The following is a 17,472-nucleotide window of genomic DNA, read 5'->3' as shown; positions in this document are numbered from 1 at the left end:
TCAAGGAAAACTGCCTTGATATTCTAGAAGAAGAAGATAAAAGAGAAATTGAAAGAATACAATGATCACCTCCTAAAAGATCCCCAAATGAAAACTGCTGGAATATTATAGCCAAATTATAGAGTTCCAAGGTCAAGGAAAAAATACTGCAAGCAGCCAGAAGAAAATTGTGGAGCCATGGTGAGGATAACACAGTCAGGATAACAAGATTTAGCAGTTTCTTTATTAAGGGATTGTAGGGCTTGGAACATAATATTCTAAAAAGTAAAAGAGCTTGGATTACAACTATGAATCAATTACTCAGCAAAATTAAACATGCTCTTTCAGAAGATGGACATTCAATGAAATAGGGAACTTTCAAACTTTCCTGATTAAAAGATCAGAACTGATCAAATATGAGACTAAAGTATAAAAAGGTAAACAGGAAAGGCAAATTGTAAGGGACTTAAATGTTGTTGAACTGCTTATATTCCTTCATGAAAGATGATACTGACAACTCAAAAGAACATTCTCATTTATCAAGGCAGTTAGAAGAAAATTACCTAGACAGAGAAAAGGAGGGAGTTGAATATGAAGGGATAACATATTTAAAAAGATGGAGTTGACTTGAGAGGGGAATATACTAGGAGAAAAGGAAAAGGGCAGGTAGAATGGGGTAATTTATTTCACATAAAAGAGGCAAGAAAAAAATTTTGTAGTGGAATGAGAGAGCCTTAATCTAAATTGGCTCAGAAAGGAAATAACATACACAATCAATTGGATATAGAAATCTATCTCACCCTAGAGGAAAGTAGGAGTGGAAGGAGATGGGAGAAGAGAAAGGTGGTGATAGAAAGGAAGGAAGATTGTGAGAGAGGCTAGTCAGAAGCAAAACAATTTTGAGGAGGGACAGAGTGAAAGGAAAGAAAGAATAGTACAAATGGGGATGAGGGGAATAAAATGGAGAGAAATGTAGTTGGCAACAGTAACTGTAAGAAGACAATTTCTCTGTTAAAGACCTCATTTCTCAAACACAGAGAACTGAGTCAAATTTATAAAAAATAAGAGCCATTCTCAATTGATCATTTGATCAAAAGATATAAACAGCTTTCAGATGATGTTATTAATACTATCTATGGCCATATTAAAAAAAAACTGTCCTGATTCACTATTGATTGGAGAAAAGCAAATTAGAACAATTCTGAAGTACTACATTTACCTATTAGATTGGTTAATAAAGAACCAAAAAGAAAATGTCAAACACTGGAAGGGAGGTAGAGAAAATTAAACATCATTACACGGTTGGAAGTTTGAAATGACTCAACAATTCTGCTGAGTAATCTGGAACTATTCCCAAAGGACTACCAATAAACATGCCTAACTTTTTTAAGTTGTTTTTTTTTTGCAAGGCAGTGGGGTTAAGTGACTTGCCGAAGGTCACACAGCTAAGGAATTATTAAGTGTCTAAGGTCCATTTTGAACTCAGGTCCTCCTGGCTCCAGAGCTGGTGCTCTATCTACTGCGCCACCTAGCTTGCCTCCATACCTAACTTTTAATCTAGCAAACACTACTAGGTTTATATTCCAGAAGAGATGAAAGACAAGAAGGGAAAGGACCTATATACATACATACATGTATGTATATATATAAACATGTATATACATATATATATATATATATATATATATATAAATTTTTATAGCAATTCTTTTCTAGTGGCAAGGAACTAGAAATTGAGGGGATGCTCATTAGTTGGAGAATAGTTGATCAAATTGTGGATGATTATGATGGAAATGATGAGCAGGATGCTCTCAGTAAAACTTGGAAAGATTTACATGAGCAAATGCAATGGGAAATGTACTAAATACAAACTAATAGTATGGATGATCAGTTATGAATGACTTACCTTTTCTCAGCAATGCTGTGAACCAAGACAATTCTGAAAGACTTATAATAAATAATACTATCTATCCCTAAAGACAGAGCTGATGGTATCTGAATACAGATTGAAGCACACTTTTTTTTTTAAACTTTATTTTTCTTGAGGCTACTTTGGGGGGGGGCAGGTCTATGTTTATTTCCATAGCATGCCTATTATGGAAATGTTTTGCATGATTGCATATTTTTAATCGATATCAAATAACTAGCTTTTTCAATGCAGGGAATGGGATGGGAAGGGAGAGAATTTGGAACTCACAGTTCTAAAAATAAATGTTAAAATTTGTTTAATAGGGAAAATAAAATAATAAAAAATAATAAGCATAAGGCAAGAATTTTGTCCAGGAAAAAAAGAGCTACATGGAGGAAGGGGGCAGCTGAGCTCAACATGAAGAGAGATTGGAATTCTTAGAAGCAAAGATGGGGAGGAAGTCCATTATAAGTAGGACTGGGGAGAAATCTATGCAAAGGTAGGAGAAAGAACCTCAGGATCTGTCAGAAACTAGTCACCCAGTTTGGCTGGAATGTAAGGTCATGGGAGTGAGCAGTCAGTGAAAAATCTGGATAGAGGATTTGTGGAAGACAAGGCCTAGCAAAAACTAAAGAATATGGATTTCATCCTATCCAAGCAATGAAGAGTTACTGAAGGATTCTGAGTAAGGGATTAATATGGTTGGATTCAAGCCTCAGAAGGATTATTTTGGGAGTTACATAAGAACATATTAAAGAAAAGAGAGACTGAAAGGTGGAAAAACAATTAGAAGTCTTTACAGTGGTCCAGAAAAAAGGAAATGAATTACTTAACCAGGCTGCTGGTCATATGAGTAGAGCAAATGGGACCAATTTTGTGATAATAAAGTGGACAAGGGCAGGCAATTGAGTCAATGTGAGTGAAGAAGAATCAAGGATGATTTCTCAACAGAACTACTGAGACCTGAAGATATTTACTCAATAGAGTCCTGTATTTCAACAGACTTTTCTTTTTTTTCTTTTTTTTTTCTAAAGCAAGGATCAGTGTGGTATCATGAATAGCACATAGATAGCACAATAGTAATAGTATCATGGACAAAGCATAGGATTTAGAATCAGGAGACCAAGATTCACTTCTTAGCATGCCTTCTTGTGTAGCTTATAAGCAGATAATCTCTGAATTTCAACTTTTTTTTCTGTGAAATGGATATTTAATACTAATTGCAATGACTATCACAAATGGTGTAATAATTCATAATATCTATGAAAATGCTTTGTAAATATTTATCACAATATATTATTGTTTATAAAATAGGGTGTAGCCTCAACTCTTTATGATACAGATTATATTCAGTCATGTCCAACTCTTTATGATCATTTGGGGTTTTCTTGTCAAAGATGCTAGAGGGATTTGCTATTTCCTTCTATGGTTCATTTTTTAGAGAGAAGAAACTGAGGTAAACAGGTTAATTTTTATTACAATTAAAATATACATGAGCATGAGGAGAGATACAGGAAGTACCTGGTAACATTTACTTCTACAAAAAACTTAATTTCAACACATATTTACAATAAATCAATCAATCAAGGTGTTTTCTTTCAACAGAAAAATAAAACTTACCAACTGGTACTTTCTCTCCACAAAATGCAATGAAGGACATAATAGAGAAAGACACAACTCAGAATTATGAACACCAGGTATCCTCTCATTGCTAGAACACCTGAAATATAACACATGGAATTATATTTTTGTTAAGGATATTGGTTGGAGAAGAAGAAAAAAAGAGAATCATGATTATTACAAAAATATAGGTACACATTTTTGATGAACACAGAGAAAGTTCAGGGAAAAAATAGCAGGGAAGAGATGTAACCATATCAGAAATGTCAAGGAAACTGATCAATGGATTTTTCATTCTGTGATAGAAACTTCCTATAGTTTCCTAAACTCCTGGAATGAAGCCTTCAAAGTAATCAACATTGGGTCATAATAGGGGGAACTCTAGCCTAGAGGAAAGCAAAGTTATGACTCTGCTGTGTGACCTTGGACAAATGAGTGGCCCTCTCTAGATCTCAGCTTTCTCATCTATAAAATGAGGGGTTGGATTAGATACATTCTAAATATCCTCAAATCTATTGTTAAGGGAGTGTGTGGTTCATATTCAAAAACCCTTTCCATGAAGAATTAAAAGAAAATCTTTTTCTTTCTCAGAATGGGAAATAAGTGAGTCTTCAATGAAAAAAGCATTTTCTTATTTATAAGCTTGATATGATTCTTTTAAAAAACCAATTTTATAATTTTTCTTTATAAATTTCTACTTAAATATCATTAAAAGAATTTAAAATACAATAGGAAAGAGACTACTGAAAATATTTCTAATTTCTAGAGTTAAATCTATATAATTTTAAATGTCTCTATTACTTAGATGATAATGGCATGTTGGCAACTAGAAAGCTGGGCCTGAATCAAGAAGACTGGAATCCTCTTCACTGTGTGATCTTAGGCAAATCATTTAATTTCTGCCTACTTCTATTTCCACAAATGTTAAGATGGTATTAAAAAAAAAAACACCTACCTTCTCAGGGTTGTTGGAAGGTTCAAATGAGATATCTGTTAAAAGCTTAGCCCAGTGTCTAGTATAGAAACAAGTATAAATATTTGTTTCCTTCTGTCATGAAACACGGTAAAAGCAATAAATGCAGGAACACTTGACAATATCTGACATTCATATACTATTTTTAAGTTTGCAAAGCACTTTATAAATATCTCATTTAGTCAACAGATATACCTATTACCATAATTTTTTCCACAAAAATAGAAAAATAAAAACTAAACAGTCCATTAAGATTTCAATTTTATTAAATAACCAAGAAATTTTAGAAGCTCTAATTTTCTATCTAATTAAATTACTGTGAATTAATTAGTTGACATTTAGTTTGGCAAATACAATATAGTTAGTATAGCTCTTAAATTCTAATAAAAGGTCAAGAGAATCTACTCTGAGAGCCCTGGACTTAGAGTAAGAAGATCTGGTCTCAGGTACTATTCTCAGTTCTTATTATATTTAAAGGAATCTTGATCAAGTCATTTCAGTACTCTAAGCCTGTTTCCTTATTTGTAAAATCAGTGTTGCTTCCTAAGAAAAAGGTTCAGCTCAGATGCCAATAAGATATACACACAGATAACCATAAAATAAATGTGATGGTTGAACAAAGTGTCTCAAAACAGGACATTGCTATTTAAGAGTTATTTTTCAACTACAAATCAATTGAAAGTGATAGTTTGTCTTTTATAATAGATATAGCAAAAAAAATTCAATTCACAAAAACTAGATGTCATGAATGGTAGTAAGAATCATATGACTTTGATAAACCAGACCACTCTCTATTCACATGGACACAAAAAATTGTGTTAAGATTTACATGTTCATGCTCATCAAAAATTTTTTGTTTTGTTTTTGTGGAATGACTTTTAATTGAATTACATTTGAGTTTTATAAAGTGATCCTGATAAATGTGTCTCCTACAAAAAAAAAAAGATTTACATGTTCAGAGGCAGCTAAGTGGTACAGTGCATAGAGCACTGGTCCTAAAGTCAGGAGGACCCAAGTTCAAATCCAGCCTCAGACACTTAATAATTGCTAACTCTGTGACCTTGGCAAGTCACTTAACCCCATTATCTTAAAATAAATAAAAATTAAAAAGTTGAAAAAAAAGATTCACATATTCAAATGCTTGTTTCAGTGCACTATCACAAGCTAAATCTATACAATGTTCAGGTTCATAAGGCATAAGATCATGTGTATCATGTGTATATACAACAAATACGATCTAACTCTGTTCACATTTAAAATATTCAATTCTTGAAAATAAAATAACTGCTTCTGTAGATCAGACTAGGAATTAATAAGAAAGTTATTATTTCCTCCTTATCTTTTTCAGGGAAGAGCTTTTTAAATCGGAAACCATATAACATTATTTTGAAAAGTTATGATCTACAGCTTGAACTTTTTTCGAAAGTAAAACTATATTTATGAGGGACTATATTTATAAATCTTCCAAATCAACAGTAACAGAAAAAAAAAAGAAAAAAGGTAAGGAAAAATTAAAATTAAAATTCCTATCTCCTAAGAAAAACATGATCCCCAAGCACCTGAAGCACTCTTCACAATGATCAGAGGCCTGGAGTTCTGTTGGAAGTCACTAATTCACCTTTAAATGAGAAAACAAACTATCTCGGATAAAAATTCATTCATAATTAGCTTTAACACATAGGGTAAGCCAATTTCAAGGTCTGGAGAAAACACAGATGTGTTTTTCCATAGAAGGCACACCAAAATCTCTCCAAGGATCCTTTTAATAAGATAAAGTAATCTTTACAGAATCAGAGGAAAAGTCCATTTGGACCTCTTCACCATGAAGCACCCCAAATGTCCCTAAAATAATCCCTAACAGTGAACAGGACAAATAGAGTTTCAAGTTTACCCTTAACTAGAACAAGCACATTAACTTAAAAGGAAAACAAACTCAGACATGAAGTAACTGTAAGACCTTTCTTTTTTTTTTCTGTTTTTTTTGGGGGGGATTGCAAGGCAATGGGGTTAAGTGACTTGCCCAAGGTCATACAGTAGTAAGTAGCCAGTGTCTGAGGCCATATTTGAACTCAAGTCTCCTGACTCCATGATGCCCCATAATTGCGAATCTCACAAATGGACACAATAGATTTCAGCATGTGAATATTGAAACAAGAAAAAATTATCTCAGAATTTATCTGAATTATAATGACACATACTGGAAAAGAACCTATACACTTAAAAGATATATATATTAATATATATTAATTAATTAATACACTTAAAAGATATATATATTATAATCTAACATAAGAGAAAAATATTAATTTTTTTTCCAGTGGAACCCTGCAAACCAGGGTATTTAAGATTGAGAGTACTAGATAGAGAAACCCTCTAGTAAGTCCTTGAAAATGCTAGGGGCCCAAAAATTATCCCAAAGGAATTTCTGTTGGGACAAATACCCTTTAAAGTATTTTAGGAAAATAAAAGTCAGCATGTGCCGCAATAATAGGAAAAAAAAGAGCACTGGGCACTCCTATGTTATTATGCTCTTCCCTTATATTGTTACACAATTTTTCAAAGAGCCTTTCCATTAATGTGTTTGGGTTTGTTTTTATTTTTTTATCTTTTTTTTGAAATAAAGTTGAGGATCAATTATAACAATTCAGTATTTGACATAAACATTGACATCATTTAAAAATATCTTTGGGCTAATTTTTTTCCCCTTTTCTGCCAATCTAATAAAAATTCAAGCCAAATGAGAAACAGTATCTAAAGAACTTGAAATTATTAATATTGGTTGAATACTGGTACCGAGATGTGCCCTTTATGGATTGCTACTCCTGCAAACTTGTGCATGTTCCACACTCTGTATGCATTTTTCTCAATCTTCTTATTCTGGTTTGGCAAAAGATATTAGCTAACATTAAGTCCTTGCAATACTTTCCTTAAATGATTGACATTCCTAAAGAAGTCAGAAGCATTACAATCAAAATCAGCTAACATTCAGAAAGAATAAAAATCCAATCCACCAAGCGAGTTTGGGAGAATTTAAATATTGGTACTGCAAAGCATGAATCTGATTAAGAGCTGATTAAATTTAAAAATTTTAAAGATATTCCATTGAATAAAAATAATAAATCCAATGTTCTTCCTAAGAATATTTCTAGAAAAGAGAATTAAGAACATGGACTTATGTCTTTTATCAGATAAAAATTATTATAAAGCAATTAAAATTATTTTGTTTACAACTATCTTCTTAGCCTTGTGAAAAACTAATTTCACCATGTATAGCTGGTTTTAAAAAATTGCATCATTTAAGTGAAATTTTAAATCATGAAATTAATATGAATTTTTAAGATTTTATAGATAATAATCAATGTTCAATCCCTACAACTATAAAAAACAATAAAAATTAGTTCTACTGCAATTAATATTGATGAGTCTGAAAGAAGTTTCTACATCAAGGTAATAAATTTTTTTTTTTAGGTTTTTACAAGGCAGTGGGGTTAAGTGGCTTGCCCAAGGCCACCCAGCTAGGTAATTATTAAGTGTCTGAGGCTGGATTTGAACTCAGGTACTCCTGACTCCAGGGCCGGTGCTCTATCCAACTGCGCCACCTAGCTGCCCCCGGTAATAAACCTTTTAATGATCTCATCTAAGATTTAATGGTAATAAATAAGGGGAAAAGTTAATCAACTGGGATACAATTCCATTTGTTTTAGCAAGGTTGAGTTACAAGCATAGTAAGAGTTTGGCAAAAAAAATCAACAAAACATTCTGTGAGAATCAATGGTCTATATGGAATTCATACTATATAATTTTGTGTATTTTATTATTATTTGCACATTTTGTGGTATTCAGTAAAATTTATGTTAAATTTGTGACATTATATATATATATAAAACTTCATTTTTCTGAGTCAGTGTTAAAAGTTCACCAGCAAAAAAGATGAAAGCCTCTAAAATTGAATGATTATATAATAGACAAATAAGCAACATCTATTAAAAGATGCAAAATATGTCTAAGAATTAACAAATCAATAGAATATACAGTTAGAAGATACCTTACCTGAACTACCTTGCATTTTCCTTTCATTAAAAACTGTTTTTAATAGATGCAAGGATTAAGCTTTTATTCAAATTGACTTTCCTACTCTATCACCCAACACACTTCAAAATACTTTTCCTAACCATCTGGTTGTGTGTGCTCAGAGAATTCAAATTAACTCTCACATCTGCCAAACAAAATAATGAGAATAGTAAGGTGCTGCCAAAATATCATATGATACATTCCAAAGATAACTATAAACAGTGAAATCAATAGTACCTTTGGAGGTGAGATACATGCTTATATAAGGAGTGGAGAGAAGACCAGCCTCAGAGTTAGAAACATCCAACTTTAAGAAGTGCCTCTATCACAGATTAACTCTGCGAATCCGGGCAAGTCTCAACTCCTCGTTGTTCCAGGCAACTACTGTACAACTAAAGGTTGTAAGATATTTGTTAATCTGCCATGGCAGACTGCCTACACTAATGCAATTTCAAGGTTAGCCCCATCCCAAAAAAATTAAAATATATTAGAAAAAGAGATGGGCTGGTCATGTTCAGAGTGAGGGATAATCGATGGAGAGCTGATATGCTACCTCTGTCAAAAGACAACAGAAGAAGGTTCCCTAGGGCACTAAGAAGACCCACCACAGAGGGCCTAGAGAAAAGCATGATACTGATGATGATGATAACAGCAACAATAAGTATTTATATAGCAGCTACTATTGGCTTGGCATTTCCATATCATCAGCTTTATACTCACTGCAATCCTGTGACATAGGAGCCATTATTATCTCCATTTTGCAGTTCAGGAAACTAAGGCAAACAGTAACTTGCCCAGGGTACCACATATGCAAGGTCAGATCTGAACTGAGGTCTTCCTACTCCAGGCTCAGAAGTCTAACCTCTGTACCATTTAACTGCCTTAGATCAATAAGGTGTAGATCTATGACCCTTTAAGAGGGAAGTACTCACCCATATCAATGAGATTCCAAATTCTTTTAAGTTTATTCTTTTAAGTCTAGCACCCGGACTTGAAGAATAAAGTTGTTTCTACAGTGCTGCAAACAAAGTAAAAAACAACCAGGGCAAGGGGCGGGTAGGTGGTGCAGTGGAGCACCAGCCCTGGAGTCATGAGTACCTGACTTCAAATCCAGCCTCAGACACCTAATAATTACCTAGCTATGTGGCCTTGGGCAAGTCACTTAACCCCATTGCCTAGCCAAAAATAAAAAATAAAAAAAAACAACAACCAGGGCAGTCACTGAATTTCTCAGCTAGTGTCAATCACCTATCTCAGAGGTTTCTCTGAGGTACAAAGGGAACACTTTTTTTTGGAAATACTTAAGGACCTTTCATTAGTTGCTTCTCCCAAGAGTATAAATACCATCATTACTGAATTAGCTACTGATATGCTACACAAAAATAACAGATATATGGAAAGTTAGGAATACTGTGTATATGACCTGTGGCAGTAAGGAGAGGAAAAGGGAATGGAAGAGAATCAGAGAGTAAAGTCTCAAGGAAATTTAGAATTGTAATAAATGATTTTTGAATCTGAAAATTGGAAGTTCATAGTAGTTTGAGCAGATTCTCTTCAAGTATAAACTCCTAGTTTTACAACTGAGGACAATTAGTCCCAGATAAATAAAAGATTTACCCAAGGTCACACTGATACTAAGCAGCAGCTCTGGAATTCCAGGTCTTCTACCTAAATCTAGGGCTATTTTTTGCTATATTGCCATGGCTTCTATTCTAGGATACATCGATAAATTAAAATTGTCTGTAGAGTGGCCATATTATGATTCATGCATTTCTAAATGTATATATCTACCCAGTTACACTATATGTTTGGTATCACAGCTAGTTCCCAAAATGATAGCTCCCAGAAGAAGGGCTAAATGCCTTTAAAAAAAATGAAAGCTAGCCATGATCTTCTCAGTCATGGCTCCAAATTAAATTGTACAGAGAGTAGGGTTGACCACTTAAAAGTACATGGCAACACAAAAACAGTCATCATTTTTTACAGAAGTCAGTATACCTATTATAAAATGGGTGTTTGAACACTTATAACTTTAAAGTTGAATTAATTTAAAGACATGGAATCCTGGGATTAGTTCTTGAAATTGTAGAATTGAGAGTGACCTTATATAATAATATATAATTCTGAACGCTGGCTAACCCAGTTTTGGCTTTCTAAAATGATTTTTCCTGTCCAGAACTACTCCTTCCCTTGTACTCTGAAAGCAGGGCGGGGGTGGGGGGGGTGGGGGGGAGATGTGTTTAGGAGATGAAGAATAATCTAGATAGTCATAAGCAAAGGGTTTGTGGAAGGAGACAAGACTGGAAAGAAAAAACTGAAGACAACTTGTTCAACATGTTACCTCCTGCATGAACCTCCTCTGCATATACTTCGCTTAGTCCAGCTTTCAAAGAAAATATTCTCTTGAAGGTGTTGAAAGATGGAGTCATAAGATATCTGAAAAGTAGAGAAAATATAAATTATGGGAAAAATTGGTCACCTTCACAAAAATCTTCATCAGGATAATCTATACCCATATTAAGGGTACTTGGGATAAAAAAAGATAATGTTCTACTCTATTTTGAATCCATTGGAGATTTTCTTTCTTTTTTTAACCATTGATTTTTTTTTTACATTTTCTTTTTCAAGGCAATGAGGTTAAGTGGCTTTCCCAAGGCCACACGGCTAGGTAATTATTAAATGTCTGAGGCCGGATTTGAACCCAGGTACTCCTGACTCAAAGGCCGGTGCTCTATCCACTGGGCCACCTAGCCGCCCCCCATTGAAGATTTCCTAAAGGATACTAACAGAAGTGGTTTGCCATTTTCTTTTCCAGATCATTCTGCAATGAAGAAACTGAGGCAAACAGGGTTAAGTGACTTACCTAAGGTCACACAGCTACTAAATGTCTGAGACCAAATTTGAACCCATGAGGATGAGTCTTCCTGACTCTGGGCCTGGCACTCTAGCTGCCCCAGTGAAGAAACAAGCATTTGAAATGATAATCCATAACAGACCTTATTTTAACAGACCACATCTTTTTTTTTTAGCTAGGCGGGGTTAAGTGATCACACAGCTAGGTAAATTATTAAGGTGAGGTTAAGGGGTCACACAGCTAGGTAATTATTAAGTATCTGAAGTCAAATTTGAACTGAGATCCTCCAGGGCCGGTGCTCTATTCACTGCGCCACCTAGCTGCCTCAATAGACCACATCTTTAAATCACACAACTAAAGGAAAGGTGCACAGAATACATGCTTTTTTCTTTTTTTACTCTAAAGCAGTGTTTGATTTGGTGGAGAAAAATGCAACTTTGAAAGACTTTTCTCTAATAAAGTGCAACCCATTTATCAAGAAATTTTTTTAAATAGAAAGAACTGACAGCATATTTTAGAGTATTTATTTTGCTTTTTACCCCCAAATGAAAAAAGATAGCATAAATACTTTTTCACCATTACATGTTTGCCAATGTAGCAGTTGTTTTTAAAGCTTTCCCTCGAAATTAGGTTCATTGTTCAGACTAATGGAGCCGTAATTTCTTTTAAAAATAGTTGTATAAATTATAGAAGTGAGTGTATCACAGAAGCTGTTTCTTTATGATATTCTTTGAATTCAGATCTTTCCTATGGTTGCCAAAGCACACCTCCAGAGTGAAGGTAGCAAATTTTTGAGGTGGTAGAACCTGGAAACTTTTGAAATTCAGAAAACTGCTCTGACAATGTTCTTCATGACCTAAATTTATAAAATTCACCAGAAAAACAGGGTATGCTATTTCCTGTGTGATTTTCATTGGATACGGTTCTTTTGCATTAACACATCTATTTTGCTTTTTAACAGGGGTGACATTTAATAACCATTGTATAATGGGCTTAATTTTTGTTCATCTTTATTGACATAATGAAAAAAGCAGAACTAAATATTTGTATGGTACAAAATATCATTAAAAGCTCTAATAAGGGGGCAGCCAGGTGGTGCAGTGGATAGAGCACTGGCCCTGGAGTCAGGAGTACCTGAGTTCAAATCTGGCCTCAGACACTTAATAATTACCCAGCCGTGTGACCTTGGGCAAGTCACTTAACCCCATTTGCCTTGCAAAAAAAAAATCTAATAAGAGACTTTATAGCTTATGTAACTGGTCCTTATGTATCCTTTAAATGTAATTCATGCCACAAAGTATTAACACAGAATTAATAAAGAACAAGACTAGAGCCTAAGAACCAGATTAGAACCTATGAAACTACAACCCTCTCTACTCTGAGTTCATTGAACCCTAACATTATGTTTTGGAAAAACATCTTTTTACAAACATTTTCATCCTGATGTCCCCTCTAAAGTCCAGAGTCCAGGTGTCTCCAACCACTCCCTTATATCCTGGCTTTAGACAGGCTCCTAAGTCCAAACACTCCCCTAATAACATCCTCACCACTGTAAAAATATGGGCTTTTTTTTTACCTACCCCAATTCCTCCATTCTAGAATCCTTCCCAGCGCTAACCCACTGTGCTTCAGTATCCAGCCTACTTCTAATCTCCTGGGCTAGAGTCCCTGCCCAGACAGCTTCACCTCAACTTCCTGCATTAAAGCTTCTTTGAGAGAGAGTCTGAGTTCGTGAAATTCTTTCACAGGACACCTCTGCGGCAGACTCCTTTCAATAGCTAGAAACCTTTTTAATGCCTTCAATTTGGATGTCAATTTTTGTTTTTATTCTTCTAAACATGAGCTTTGGATTCTCTGTCAAGTAATGAGCTTCCTATAAATACTGCAACTAAGGTTATTAAGATCAATTCACTGGAGAACCTATTTAATTTTTCAGACAATATATCAGAAACTAAATTATAGAGGAAAATGTGATTTTGTTAACTATCATTTTTACTGACTTTTTATAATTTTGCTTTTAAAATTAACCATTGATAATTGTACATCTAGTTTAATAAAGTGCTTTAAGACAAATAAAAAATACAACCCAAATAAATGTAACATGCTAATTAAGTACTTGTGCTAAGTATAGAAGGATAATTTATGGAGAGAGAAAGAGAGACAGTGCAAGAAAGAGAGAGTGAGCATGTGAGTGAGAATTAACAGCTTAGAATTTGTGATAAAGAGGGAATCTGATAATAGTTTTCAGGAATTTTCAGAGAGCAATTTTCAAAGGGTATTATGAAGTGATGGACTGATAACAATTCAGGTCAGTCAAAATGGGAAGTTCTCCAGAATGAAATTCTGAAGACATAGAAATAATCCTGACAGGGAGAATGGGAGAGTTGTTAAAGAAACCAACATGGGAGCTCAAGTAAATGAGTCCAGACAACAGAAGAAAAGGAAGGTCAAAGAAGATGAGTAGAAAGTTTAGCACATTTCTGTGAGAAGAGTGCTAAGGGTGTGGAGCTCAGAATGAATGGAGACTGCCTGAGAGGATAGAAAGGACTACTTTTGTTTGTTGATTTAACAATATTGAAAGGAAGAAGATGATCAAGAGAAGGGCTAGAGCTATTGCATGGGGTGAATGGGATCATTGTAACAGAAAATGAGACAGAGCTGCCCAAATATTTTATTTCCATTTTCTTAGCCACAGAGAATACCCTTTAGCATTTGAAAAATAAATTTCAATTTAGTTGAACAGATTATTATTGTTACTGCTCTATAATATGCTGTGCTAAGTGCTTAAGCTGCAAAAATAAAACAATGTGTCTCCAGCACAGAAATGGTTAATAGGGACCTGATGCCCAAGAGGAAGAGGGAGATAGGAAGAGACACTGCACTTCCATGAAGAATTCAAATCATTTTACTATGTTAGATGGGTGGCAGCAGAGTCAGAGGTAGAGGGATCTGTGAATTGTGGGGAAATAGCTTCAATTTTTCAATGAAATAGATTATAAAGGGAGGGTGAAGAAAGAGCAGGACAGGGAGGAGTATAGGAAATTTGAGAAGGGATAAAAAGGTTTAGAAGAGCAGCTGTGGTATGAGTTAATTAGGGAGGGATTAAAAGATTGGCTTGCTTTATTGAACCCCCACTTGCAAGATTATATAATATAAATTTGTAGTGGATCCAGGCAGCATGATTCCTTGCTTTTCTTCAATTTTACTTTGTAGCATGTGCTTAGAAGTTAAAGCAACAGAAAGTGGGAGTAATCTAGGACTGATCACTGGCAGGGAAAAGACTCAAGATAATCAAGAGGAAAAGAGAGTAAGAGTTGAGGGGTGGCTAGGTGGCGCAGTGGATAAAGCACCGGCCCTGAAGTCAGGAGTACCTGGGTTCAAATCCAACCTCAGACACTTCTTAATAATTATCTAGCTGTGTGACCTTGGACAGGTCACATAACCTCACTGCCTTACAAAGAAAGGAAGGAAGAAAAGACCAAGTCAGAAAGAAAGAAATCTAGGATAGTGGAAGAGGGGATGAGTAACTTCAGTGTGGGACATTGGGAAAATAACCTTAACTGATTACCCCCCCCCTTTAAAATTTTCTTTTTTTCTTAGTTTCCATGATAATATACCATTCAACTTCTCTTTTTAATATTTGATGTGGTTCTGATAGGAGTCTGCCGAAGAGGCGTCTTGTGAAAGAATTTCATGAACTCAGACTCTCTCAAAGAAGCTTTAATGCAGGAAGTTGAGGTGAAACTATCTGGGCAGGGACTCTAGCCCAGAAGATTAGAAGTAGGCTGAATACTGAAGCACAGTGGCTTAGCGCTGGGAAGGATTCTAAAATGGAGGAATTGGGGTAGGTAAAAAAAAAAAAAGCCCATTTTTTACAGGGGTGAGGATGTTATTAGGGGAGTGTTTGGACTTAGAAGCCTGTCTAAAGCCAGTATATAAGAGAGTGGTTGGGGACATCAGGATGAAAATGTTTCTTGCAAGATGTACAGGATTTGCAAACAAGTTATAGACAAAGCAATGACAGATACCAAGAGTTTGTGTGATTTGTCCATATTTTGCATTGTAACAAAAGTGAATAGAAAAGGATGATCATCTTGAAAAAGGGAAACAATACATGCTAAAACTATCTTCTCAACACCTTTTTGTCACTTAACTAAATGCAAAATGTAGACAAATCACACAAACTCTTGGGGTATCTCATTGCTTCGGCTATAATACGGGGGAAAATGCCACATTACTCTTCCTGAAGAAGGAACTTGTACCAAAGCATCTTTTTATTTTATTTTTTCCCAGTTATATGTAAAAACAAGCTTTAATAATCATTTTTAAAGTTTTAAGTGCTAAATTCTCTCCCTTCTCATCACTGAGAAAGCAAGTTATTTGATATAGGTTAAAAATGTGTGGTCATGCAAAATATTTCCATAATAGTTATCTTGTGAAAATAAACCCCACAAAAAGACACCTCAAGAAATATAAAGAAAAAAGTATGCTTCAGTCTGTATTCAGACACCCAACTGCTCTGTCTTTGGGGATGGATAGTATTCTTTATTTTAAATTCTTCAGATTTGTTTTGGGTCACAGCACTGCCAAGAAAAGCTAAGTCACTCAGAGTTGATCATCCTACAATATTGCTACAATATTTTATTCAGTTCATTTCCCATTGCATCTGCTCAAATAAGTCCAGGATTTACTGAAAGTATCCTGTTCACCAATTTTTAATAGCAGACTAGCATTCCATCACATTCCACAGTTTCTTTCATTCCCCAACTGATGGACATCACCTCAGTTTACAACTCCTTGGCACCAGAAAAACATTGTTATAAATATCCTTATACATAAGATTTTTTTTTCCCTTTCTGTTTTTCATGTCCTCTGGAATATAGACTAGCAGTGGCATTGTAGTGGTATACACTTTTTTTTAGCCCTTTGGGCATCATTTCACAATTCTTCCAACAGTGCATTAATATCTCATTTTTCCAATACCCCCTTCAACACATTCACTTCCCTTTTCTTTCCTATTAGCCAATCCAATAGGAATAGGGTAGTAACTCAGAATTGTTCTAATTTGCATTTCTCCAAACAATAGTGAGTTGGCACACATTTTTAAAAATAAGGTCATAGATAGCATTGATAATCTCATCTGACAATTCATAGCTTTTGATCATTTATCAGTTGGGGAATGGCTCTTATTTTTCATAAATTTGACTCAGTTCTCTATATTTGAGAAATGAGGTCTTTATTAGGGAAACTTATTTCAATACTTTTCCCCCATAGTTGCTACTCTAACTGCATTTCCTTACATCCTATTCTTCCTACCCCCCATTTATTCTATTTTCTCTCTCCTTTCACCCTGTTCCTCCTCAAAAATTGCTTCTGATTACCCCCTCCCACAATCTGTCCTTCCTTCCATTACTCTTTCCCTTTCTACCATCCCCTTGACCTTCTACTTTCCTCTAGGAAGATAGATTTCTGTGACCAAAAACAGATCTGAAGGAATGTGTAAGTTATTCTTTCTCTGAGCTAATTCTAATTACTCACTCCTCTGCTTACTCACTCCCCCTCAACTTCTTCCTCTTCCATTCCTCTGTTAAAGCTTTTTCTTGGCTCTTTTAAATGAAATCACTTATCCCATTCTGCTTTCCCTTTCCCCTTCCCTCAGTACATTCCTCTCATCCATTAATTTCATCTTTTAAATATATTATCCCTTTTTATTCAGCTCCCACTTTTGCTCTAGGCATGCTCCTTCTAACTGCCCTAATAAATGGGAAAGTTATATGAGTCATCAGTTTCATCTTTCCATGGAGGAATATAAATATCTCAACATCATCAAATCTCTTAAGATATGTCTTTCTTGTTTACCTTTTTATGCTTCATTGAGTCTCATATTTGAAGATCAGATTTTCTGTTCAGCTCTGGGTTTTTTTAATTCAGAAAAGTTTGAAAATCCCCTATTTCACTGAATGTTCATCTTTTCTCCTGAAAGAACATGTTCAGTTTTGCTAGTAGCTGATTCTTGGTGGTAAAATTCAAGCTCTTTTGCCTTTCAGAATATCGTCTTCCAAGCTC

At 34.7% G+C, this 17,472-nt stretch overlaps 1 protein-coding gene across 5 annotated transcripts in view; it reads right to left on the bottom strand.

Annotated features, from left to right (window-relative positions):
• ST3GAL6 (ST3 beta-galactoside alpha-2,3-sialyltransferase 6) overlaps window positions 1-17,472 on the bottom strand; it is a 138,580-nt gene that overhangs the window by 105,502 nt on the left and 15,606 nt on the right. For 4 of the 5 annotated variants that reach the window (XM_074214310.1, XM_074214311.1, XM_074214307.1 and 1 more), the window contains exons 2-3: window positions 10,894-10,988; window positions 3,509-3,608 (exon numbers count right to left, since the gene is read on the bottom strand). In XM_074214310.1, the coding sequence (XP_074070411.1) occupies window positions 3,509-3,608; window positions 10,894-10,981 (188 nt within the window). In that variant the 5' untranslated portion in view covers window positions 10,982-10,988. Of the gene's footprint in view, window positions 1-3,508; window positions 3,609-4,463; window positions 4,522-10,893; window positions 10,989-17,472 lie in introns of those variants that run through there. The other variant, XM_074214309.1, reaches the window with a different exon arrangement.

This window comes from Macrotis lagotis, chromosome 1, assembly GCF_037893015.1.
Source record: "Macrotis lagotis isolate mMagLag1 chromosome 1, bilby.v1.9.chrom.fasta, whole genome shotgun sequence".
NCBI classification, from domain to species: domain Eukaryota; kingdom Metazoa; phylum Chordata; class Mammalia; order Peramelemorphia; family Peramelidae; genus Macrotis; species Macrotis lagotis.
The sequence above is the reverse complement of the archived record's forward strand: the minus strand, read 5'-3'. Positions and strand labels throughout refer to the sequence as shown.